Genomic DNA, 11,040 nt, shown 5'->3' on the forward strand with positions numbered 1-11,040 from the left:
TTGTGCACAGGTGTTTGACATGAGCAGAGCTGCACCCTGAAGTCCCAGGTGGATTTGGGAGTGATGAAATGGAGAAGCCCTCAACACTTGCTTGGAGGGAAAGCAGGGAAATGCTGATTAGGTGGTTTCTCCCATTGCTTTGCTTTCTTGTATTGTTAATTATAAAGATTTCTACATCACAGTTTGGAATTGTCATGCCCTCGTCAGTGTGGATGCTCTGGGCACTGCAATAAGTCATTCCTCCTGGCTGTCCCTGCTAACCTTTCTCCTCCGTGTTGTTAATAGGAAAGCAACTGAGCTCAGCCACCTGCAAGGGAGCCAGCACAGAGCAGTGGGGAGGTGGTGGGAATAGGGAATGGAAGAGTGGTACAAGGAGTTGCATGGGTGCTCAGGGTTAAAAACGTGGTGATACTGAAAACAGAGGTGCTGGATGGTGGGAAGGAGTGGTGGGAAGTGGCAGGAAGTGCTGCCACTTTTGTTACAGGGGTTAAAAAAATAATGAACAGCATCCCCAAGCCAGTCAGGAGACACAATACTGGTTTATTTGTAATAGCTGCAGGTCTTTGGGGTAATGAATTCAAAGAGTGTCAGTGCTATCCCCTAAGGGACACTGTATCTGCTTTCTAAACCTCTGTGCTTGCTGCCCTTTGCTCTGACAAATACCAAGCCTTGAAGAACAAGCAAAGCTTTGGATCAGGGGCTGAAAGAGCAGGGTGAGTAGGCAGAACTTGCATGGTCTTAACTGGGGATAACAGGAAACTGCAGCCTAGGAGGGAAAAGTTGCCTGAACCTGGCAGATGAATGCTGCAGAGAGCACTGGAGATCATGGATCCAGCAGTGTGAGCATCAAAGGGGCTGAAACGTCGAGGGTGCAGCACATCGAGGCAGAGCAGCAGCATCAGAGATATGTGTGGGTGTGTGATGCTGAAGTGAAGGGGTTTGAGCTGAGACTCTGGGAGGATAAACTATGATTAGGGTGTGAGGAGATGAGATCTGTGCCATGGATCCTGGTGACAGACACATCTTTTCCTGCTGTGACCAGCTCCATTCTGTATTGCAGTGTGCCTGAGGACTCCTGTGTTGCTTTGAAACCTGTACTGGTAGCATGGGCGCTCCATGCACAAGGTGAAGGGAGGAAAGTGCCCAGCAGGTCACTGTCAGGCAGTCCTTAGACAAGCTCTCTTTCCTAAGAGTGTCCCTGTTATTACACCTCCAAATACAGGCCTTGGACTTTATTTCATTCCCCTCACTTTGATAAGCAACTTCCACTGTTCTGTGTAATGGACAATATGTGGCTTTGCATTTTCCTGGAGTAAGACCAACATTATGTGCACCCAGCTAACAAAGTGGTGTTCTTATGCAAAAGCATGGTGCTCTGCAGTACTTGGGTGCCACCAACCATGAGACTTGTTCTTCTGCTCTTCCTACACCCACCTGCACTCTCTGAACATTCTGCAGAGCTGAACTTGGGGTTGGCAGGGCCATGGAAGGGACTGTGAGGGTAAGGTGGCTGTGTTGTGTCAGGATATGTCCATGCCACTCCAAAGCACAGTGCTCTTTTAAGGTGCTCAGTCTGGCTCCAGAAGAGATGGGACCATCACCTGAGGAGGTGCAGCAGTGTGCCAGGGTGTCTCAGGGGCTACAGGGATGATTTGAGTAACAGTCATAGAGAGGACTAGCCAGAAGTCTTGGTGGAGGGACTGGCAGAAAAGAGTTTTGCTTAAAATTGCTTCAGCACCAAGTGTGACCGTGGTTTATAATTTGTCAGAGCCATCAGTCCTGCAGCTCTCCCCGACTCCAAACTCTCTGGGAGAGCACCAGCATGCTGTGCTCTTGCTGCTGATTCCTCATGTGGGTTTCATTTCTCTTTCTCCCCAGGGGTTCTGGCTTGCGGCTGGCATGGCAGAGTACGTCCCCCAGCCTCCCTCCACCTGGCCCATGGGCCCACAGCGTCCTCATGCCTCTGCTGTCTGCCCACTGGAGCCAGTGGATCTGGGGGTCTCAGAGCAGCAAACACCACCAGAGCAGTTGCCGCCCTCTCCAGAGCTGGGTGAGGATGAGGAAGTCACCTCCCCACCGGATCCTGATGTTCCCTACCCCGACTTGGCACCAGTTGTCTTCTTCTGCTTGAAACAGACTACCAGCCCACGGAACTGGTGCATCAAAATGGTGTGCAACCCATATCCTTTCAGAGCTTCCCCTTCTTCCCCGCCTCTCGCTCCCTCCTGCCCCATCTCTCCCTCTCCCTGCCCTCCCGGGGCACCTGGCAGGTAAGGAATGACATTTCCTACATATTTAATGACCTGCTTTATTCCCTGCTTGCATTTAGGCAGAACCTCAGCTGTTTTAGTGTGTGATCAAAAGAAGCTGATTATGAAAGAGGAGACTTCAGAGAGAGCTGCTGGCAGTCCCAATCACAGGGTGGGTGAGGGGAAAGGGGGTGAGGAGATGTATTTTAGAAAGGCCTGTTCCTGTTCTTCCCCTTCCCAGTTCCAATTTCATCACTGCCCTGGGACAGGTTGGTAGCCACTAGCCCAGTAGCTCACTGGCCTGTACCATGAGTGGCAGAGGTGTCTCCTTCCTCTGAGCACACAGGCTTTGGTGACACCTCATCTTGCCCTTGGTTAGGGAACCACCACTCCTGGATCTTGACTGCAAGGATACCTAGGTCACCCTTTGCCTTTCCAACCAGCGCAACGTCACTGTCTGGCCAATGTCTCGCTGTGATGTCTGGCCAGGAGTGAATGGGAATCTGTTCAGAGTTTGATGCTGAGCCTCGCATGTCCCGAGAGAGACCTCTGGGATGTGAGCATGTCCTTCCTTTGCATAGGAGGTCAGCAAACACACACGTGTCACCGTTCACACTAGTGCCTTGATTACAAGAAGATTGCTGCAACTCAGCAGGGCAAATGATGGCCACCTGACCAGCTCATTAGCCCTGAGGCCTCTAGGAAGTCATCACCTCCATGGCTCTTGAGCCTAATGCAATATAAAAAACAGGGGGAAGGCAACAGCTGCTCTTTGGATTGTGGGACCCTTCAGATGGGGAGAAAGTGAAGGAGGTGATGAATCGTTGAAGATGTTGGTGTAAAGTTTTATTTAAACCTTCTTCTGGACTAAAGTCTCAACTGGTCACACTTTCTACCTGGAGCATCTTACTTCCTAGTTAGGTGGATGTTGTCTATAAAAGAGGCTTGTTATGGTTTTGACTTGTGGATTAAATCTGAGTGTCTGGCCACACAGTGGAGACTCACAAAATGTTTCTTAAGAGCCTTTTCAGTTTCAAGAGTCAAACCTCAGGTGAAATCTTGAGGTGCTGTCAACAATAACAGATGACCTTAGGCAGCTGATGAATCTGGAGATTTGTTTCAATGTCAAGCGTAGGAAAAGGTTTGAGTTTCAGCTCTGAGCTCTTGTCTTAAAGTTCAGAAGCTCTTAAAAAGATGTTGTGGTCTCAAGCACAGGTTGTGACTGAAAACTTGTTGGAGATTCAGGTTTTCTGTTGTCTTTTCTACTGGCTGCTCCTTAAAATTTTAAAACTTCATATTGAATTATACATTGCTTTTCAATCAATGTGTGTCTGTGCTGGTTATTTCATCCTGCAAATCTTGTCCTGGCACGTGGTGGGCTCACAGTAAAGCATGAAAGATTTGTACCTCAATGCAAAGGCTGGATGAGGGAAGACTAATGGTCTAGGTTTGGAATGAAGATTTGCTCTTGAATGAGGGAAGGAGCCTGTGGGTGGAAGAAGAGCCAAGCATGTCCCTATTTTTGGCTAAAAGGTCAGGCAAAACAGTTTCCCCATTTTGGTGTACAGCAAGGAGCTTGTTTTAATGTATTACAGCTGTGGTATTGAATAAGCTTGATACTGTATGCCCATCTTAGTGTTTGAATGTTACTTGTGTTTTAACCCTCATACATGCATGGTATTTGAGTGTAAAAAGGATTTTTTCATAGCAGAAGCTATGGAAAGAAGGAAGGAAGAAGCCTCATGCAATCACCAGTTGATGACATTACACCTGGCTACATATGACTTGGGGAGATGAAGGGCAACGGTGGGGCTGCCAGAAACCTTTTGGAAGAGTTGTTTCAGACCTGTGATTTCAGGTCAGCTGTATGAAGTTAGGAGATTGAAAAGCAGAGACTGAGTGGAGAGAGCTGAGCTCCTCCTTTGATTCCTCTTCACCCCTAAGGTTCTGATTTTGAATGGATCATGCAGTAAGTAGTTTCCATAATTTTTCAAATGAAGAATTGTTTTTGCACCATGAAGGTTTGTTTTGTTGGTTTTTTTTGCTAGTGTCATAGAAATGATATAGTTCCATGGCTTGGTGGCAGATGACTCGCTCCTGGCTGGAAATTGGCCCCCTTGCAAGGGATGCTTCTATGAAAGTCAAATGCAGGATATATATTTATGTGTTTTTTCCCCTTCTGAAGTTTTTTCATCTGTATTATATTGGGCTGTTGTGCCTCCAGCATTTGCATGCCAAGCAGAGACAGGGTGAGTTGCTCTTGCAGGGCAACACCTGGGTCTTCCTGAAGATTCAGCAAAAAAGATGGGGTGTTAATTAAAAGCCTCTTAATCTTCTCATTGACTTTCTACTAGGCCATGAGCTTCATGATCATTTTTATGGGAGCACTGTCAATGAGACTTAAAATGGAAGCTCTGATCGTTAAGGACTATGTAGTAATTTTTGTAAGCATGAGGTCGTTAACCACCAAATTTCAATTTAGGTAATTGCATTCTGCCTACTTAACTTCCCCCCCTCCTAAAGATTATTTCTCCTTCCATGAGCAGTCCTGCAATTTTGTTATGTGCTATTAAACAACTGCCACAGTCCTTTGCTGCAGTGCAGCAAGAGGAGAAGGAAGCACTTATACCTGTGCTTTAAGTTCACTTCTGGGTGCCCTTTAGCATATAAATGTGTGATGCTATTATTGCAAATATTATGGACTCTTAACTCCCTTTTAAGATAGGGACTATGTTTCATGTGAAACTTGGGGTGTTTGTCCCCAAAGGGAGTATTTATGGTGCTTTTTGCCATTGTGCTCTATGGTGCAAAGGAGCCTGATGCTTTGGTTAGGTGATTACATGTTTCTGTGGTGGCTTCAAATGCAAATGAATGCTTGAATTGCCCTAATTTGTTGGTGAGTAGATTTATTTACTTTTTTTTAAAATCCTGGTAAACCTTGTTAGATACAGGTAACTGCTGTGTAATCAGCTAGGTCTTCAGTGTAATGCACACCTGGAATCTGGCCTGGGTCCTGATGACCAGCCTTTCTGAAAGGAGTCTGGTGTGATGCACCATGTAAGCAACCTGCCTGGTCACCAATTTGTTTTGGGTGATTTCTGTTGTCTCTTTTGATGATCAGGCACAAGGTTGGTTGTGCCAAGTTGCAGACCATGAGGCTGTTTTGCAGCTACAATGTTAACACTGTCAATATTTGAGATACAGTTATGAGAGGGATTTAAGTTTTGTTTTGTTTTTTCTTTTTATGAAACCTAAACTCCATGTCAAATAGGATTTCGTGTCAATCTTAGAGGGGAAATAGGGTGAAAAGTGTGAAAACTTGTTTCCAAAACAACAGCATAGCATTTGTCTTATGAATTTATAAAATGTTTGGGACTAAATACAGGGCATGCCATATGGTGCCTTACAAATGGATCCTGATGCATTTTGCAAATTCTGAGAAGATTATGAGAGAGATGCCTGGATGTCTTGCTTTGCTCTTTGGCTCCTTGGGTTTCCATGAAGACTTGACACTTCATCTGTATCAAGGGTCAAATGCAATAGATTTGGTTTGTCCTTTGAGCCTTTCTTTAAAAGAAACTCTTTCCAGGGGGCTCAGACCTCCCTTTGCTGTTGTATCTATAATATTGACATGACAGCAAGAGCAAGAGTGAAGTGTGCCATTAAAAAAAAAATCAATGCTAAAACTGTAGCAGTAATGAGAGAAGCCCTGCAGTTCCCCTCTCTGTCATTTTTTTGCTTTTTGTTACATACCAGCTCACTCCCCTCATTTGTAAGGTTATTTTGCTCTTGGGCAGTGAAGTGTTGCATTGCCAGTTAATTTCAGTGGTGTAGGAATAGCTGGTCAGGTCCCAGTTGTGCAAAAGCTTATGAGCACACTTAACTTTTAGTACTGGGAGCTGTATTTTATGGGACATAGAGCAGGGTGGCTTCTGGAAACTACTGTGACTGCTTGTGTGTACTGAGTAGCTGCCCTGTAGCTCATAAGCTCTAAAGATCTTCCAAGTAGGGGCTTTGCTATTGTACCTGTCTCTAAAGGTCCTACCATGCTTCTGGGGGTACCTTCCTTGTAACTTGTACTGACAGCTCTATCAGCCTGGGCTGTGTGCTTGTCCACAAGGAAACAGGGCTGGCCTTGGGAAAATCAATGGGGAAACTGGGAAGACACACAGATTTATTCCCTGCCACATCCCTGCCTATTGCCACTGATATCACTTGCATATGAGCCAAAGGAGTATAGGATGGTTGTTGATGGCAATAGTGGTGTTTCATGCTGGCACTCCCCTATGGCAGTGGAGAATAAAACACTGGAGGAAAAAAGAAAATTATGTGCATGTGGATCAGTAATTGTTGCTTCTCTTGATAATGTTGAGCTGGTGATGGCAGGATGTATGGGGACAATGCACTGCCAAAACCATCACTTTTCAGATGATGTGTGTGGCTGAGGGCCTGACAAATCTTTTGCTCGTTACTAAGCTTTGGGTGAATAAGTGTGTTATGTACTACACCCTGGTCAGATTCTAGTTTGGGCAATTTGGTTTTGTGCAAGTGAAATTTTACATGCAGATTCCATAGTGTGTTGTACTTGTCTCTGCCTTAAGCTGTTGTCTAGTGTGCTGTTAAACTCTGGATGCAGTCTTCAAAACAACTGGATGTAGTTAATTAATAAGCAAACAACAGCTGTACATTTGTTCCAAGTCTTGTAATTGTTGATGTCTGTCTTAAGGCTCCTGCAATCCTCTGATTAGGTTTACTTTTTCTTTTTATGTGTGTACATTTATTTGTGTGTGTATATATAAATTGTAAAAGAAAAGGTTTCTGCATTCTAGTAGCTAGAGAAAAGCTTGGAAATATGACCAGAAGGTATAAAAATACATCACAAATCGAGCGGCTTATGAATTTTAAGTAACGTTCATCATTCTTGAGGACCTAGGGATCATGACTTTGTACTCTTGGGGTTGGCAGTAACAGCTTTTATGTGCATACCTGGAAAACACTCAAATACATACGTTATGCCTGCTTCTCCATTTTAAAGATGGATCTCTCTTTGCAAATCTAGCTGACAAGGCAGGTGGAGTCTGGCACTTATTTGAGGATTTGTGATACCTTTGTATTGTTCGAGGTAATCAGCAAGTTGTTTCTGCTCTGCCCTGAGGAATGGATTGATTTCTGTTGATTGCACAGCTCTGTAGTCTTTTCAGCCAACAGATATATCCGTATACCCAAGTTGCACTAACAACTGCAAGATTATTTTTTTTCCCCTCTAAGTGGTTATCTAATCTCTCTGTACTCCACAATGTGCTAAATCAACTGTGCAGTTGCTCCTGTTGCATGGGAAACTGAGCCGATCCAGATCTTTGCAGTGGAAATGTAGTGTCAGTGGCATCGGTGCTCCACTGGGCACATACCAAATGCTTTTCAGCATTGAAAAGGGCACAAGCCTGCTTTAGATCCTGATGGTTTTTCTTCTGCCCCTCTGCCAAACACCCTACTGGTGGAATGAAGTTTGCTGTTAGCAAATAAAGATGACTTTTAATAAGGCAATTGTCCATAACCTTGATTAATTTTTTAAGGCAATGCATGCACTGGACCAACATGGCCATCTCCCCAGGCCCAGTCTATCCTCCTCCTCCTCCTCTCAACTGCTCTTCTCCCCTTTCTATGTTAACAATATGAGCTTTAAAAGCAATCTTTTCATATACTTGTAACTGACTCTTGACTTCCCTGTTAATTCTTCATTCTTTTCTTGGGAAGATGGCTGAACTTCAACACATCTAACTACATGTCTGAAAACCAGGCATCCAGGCTCTTTCTGTAGACATTTGACAGACTCCCATCTGTAGCAGGAAATTCAGCATGCTGAACTTAACCCATCCCTTCAGAGGGGAAGGTGGTTCTCTGGAGGTGGCTGTTTTTCCTTCTTTACTAAAGAGGCAGTTTCTGTGTAGTGGACTGCAGGGATTGCTGGCCATGCATCCTAGGCTGCTTTTGAATTTGCTATGTTGTTTGGGTCCTCAGATGCTATGGAAGGAGGTGAAGGGGAAGGCAGGGAGAAGGTTTAGTTTTGGAAAGGGTGCAGTCTGAACATTTTAGTGTTTCCATAATGAAATATCAGGCAATGTTAATTCTGTGGCAGGCAAAGGGAAGGTTCACTGCTTGAACTCTGGATTGGGGAAAAAGTAGTTCTGTAAATTCCAGCTTCTTTCCTGGGGTAGAAACCCAGTTTCTTACTTGTGGTTGGTAGGCAGAGGCGAGGGGGATGATAGTGCTCAGGATGTGCACAAGTAGTTGGGAAGGAAGCAGCCTCTGCAAAAGGAGTGGCAAGTGAGTGTCATTGGTGTGGGACATTTGATGTGCGATTTTACAGTGGGAAGTTTGGAAGGATCATTTGCCCAGTCAGACATCATCTAAATGGAATTTAAACTTGTACGTTGTCATTAGTAGCACACAAGGGATAGATATGTTTGAAGGGGATTTGCATGCTTGTGATCTGCAAGAAATTGGCTGGGTTGTGTGTATGTGAGATGTACGCAATTCCAGGCAAGTGGGCAGATGTAAAGGGATGAGGTCTAAATTTGGCTGGCTTGCAAGCTGGCCCTGTATATTTAAGCACAAATGCTGAGACAGGATATCTTACTGCTTCCCATCCCTTATTCTCTGGAGGTTTTTAAAGTGAGAAGTCAAAGACCATGGTTTGGAAATGAAGCAGGGCACAACACAAGCAAAACCAGAGCTCTGTCTGTCTGAAGCTTTTATGTCCATAGGGTCTACAAAAATAAATAAATCAGAAATAAGGCTAAAAAAAATTCTTAGTGCATATCTGCTGTCTTCATGTAAAGCTCTGAGCATTTTCCCTGCCACTGAAGGATAGGTTCCTACTGTTGGAGGAAGGACTAACTGCAAAATATTGAGAGGAGACTGGTTTAGGGGAGAGGTGAGTTGTTTGTTTTCTGTGTGGTGTACTGTCCTGTTCCACCAATACCTGCCAAAAGCAATAACAGACCTGCTAATGATCCATTTCCTGGTGCTTCAGGAAAGTGGGACTAGGACTGGTACTGCAACAGCTTTTTACTAGGTATCTCAATAGGTCCCTGATTTCTGGTCAATGAATGTGGAATGTGTGGGGAGGCAGGCAGAAGAGAATAGAGGATGAAAGTGAAAATCAGTGTTGTTCTGCTATACCTCTTAAAAACAGACCTATTGGCACCAGCTGTTGCTCTTCAGGCTAAGTTGGGAAGATAAATCTAGTCGTATAGTACAATGTAATCCAGGACAGAGTGTGGTTTGTGCCAGCCTGGGGGGTACCTGGTAGTGCAGAGGAGAGGGATGATGTGCTCAGCTGAATGAGGGGATGGTAGTGGTGCCTGCTTTGGAGAACCTCCCCATTCCTCTGCAAAGCATGTTGCTGAACTGAAACAAATGCTGAATAATCCTTCAGGAGCATATTGTGTTTATTCACTGGAATATATTTTGCCTTGGAGATAAGAACCATTTATTTTCTGAAAAATGGTCAGTTTGCCTTTTTCAGCCTTTGTGAACACTGAAGCAGGGCATGTGAGGGGGCTTTTGGAGAAATAAAGGACAATTAAAATACTAATTTTGAATTTGAGACCCACAGAATACTCCATCCAGATCTCTAATTCCATGTTCTGTCATAACAATGTGAATTAAATAATGCAATCAACCACTAACAAATTGACCAGCTGCCTATTTGAGGACTTGCCACTCTTCCCACTCCAGACCATGGGGAAGGGCCTGCAGTCAGTTTGAATTTGCTGTGTGTTGTGGGCATAATGCTTGACAGGAGCTGCTGCATCAGGTGAGGAATGGTTAAGAGTTGAAGCTCTTCTGCACCAAATGGCCTGCAACTGGTCCCAGGGTGGTTAAAAGGAAAGTCTGCATGAAAAGCATGGCCCATTTCAGACCTACAGAAAGAGAAGGAACAAAGAGCCTGCCAAACTGTCAGCCTATAAGCTGGGCAGATCTTTATAGTCCTTGAGAGACACTGTCTTTGGAAGATGAAGTGTAGGAAGGCTGCAGCCTGGTGTAAGATGGACTGGGCTGAAGCTTGCACCTACTTCTGTCCTTTGTTCACTTTGCCTGCTGGTTCTAGTTGGCCCAGTACACCTTGGCCAGCCCCTTCCCTGACTCCATTGCACATCTCCATGCCACTGCCTCTCCTGTGCTTCCCTGCCTGCCATGAGGCAGAGGCAAAGGAGCTCATGTTTGAAGTGTCCTTCTCTGAAACGGGATGTGGAGCCAGCAGGAAGAGGGCTGAGCAGTGGTGGGAAGTGCCAACAGGCCAGGCTGGATATCCAAAGGGACAGAATCAGTTAGTGGACTGGACCTGCCCTGCTCTTGGTTTATGCTTCTCCCTGGGCTGTGGGTTTGTGCTGTGCTGCCTCAGATCAGCTGTGCTCCTCCATCAGGGAAGAAAATGCTGCTGCTGGCTTTGCTGCCCTACCTGCCTTCCCTTCCTGGAGGGGTGCTCTGGGATCTGTTGCAGGGAAGAGGAGGGATCATCTGAGAAAAAGCTTTGGAGGAGGAGACAGGCTAGCCAAGGGGAATATATTTTATCTTGGCTTGATAGGACAGCAGAGTTGTGACCAGCAGCTACGGAAGGAGGCTGATGTGATGGGGCTGAGATGAGAAAAGAAGGCAGGTAAGAATTCAGCTGGACTTGTAAAAGTGACGTGATTATGAAGTAGTAAGACAGAAACTGATGGGGAGTGATAAGTGGAGGTTATCTAGGTTGGAAACCACTACTCTGGCACCATGCTACAAATTCCTG

At 45.2% G+C, this 11,040-nt stretch overlaps 1 protein-coding gene across 1 annotated transcript in view; it reads left to right on the forward strand.

The window, feature by feature from the left end:
• Positions 1-2,085: 2,085 nt before the first annotated feature.
• CACNA1I (calcium channel, voltage-dependent, T type, alpha 1I subunit) overlaps positions 2,086-11,040 on the forward strand; it is a gene marked incomplete at its 3' end in the record, with an annotated part of 168,391 nt that continues 159,436 nt past the window's right edge. The window contains exon 1 of the mRNA XM_010006851.1: positions 2,086-2,180. Within this exon, the coding sequence (XP_010005153.1) occupies positions 2,167-2,180 (14 nt within the window). The remainder of the gene's footprint in view (positions 2,181-11,040) is intronic.

The sequence above is a fragment of the Chaetura pelagica genome, unplaced genomic scaffold, assembly GCF_000747805.2.
Source record: "Chaetura pelagica isolate M959 unplaced genomic scaffold, ChaPel_1.0 scaffold530, whole genome shotgun sequence".
Classification (NCBI taxonomy): Eukaryota; Metazoa; Chordata; class Aves; order Apodiformes; family Apodidae; genus Chaetura; species Chaetura pelagica.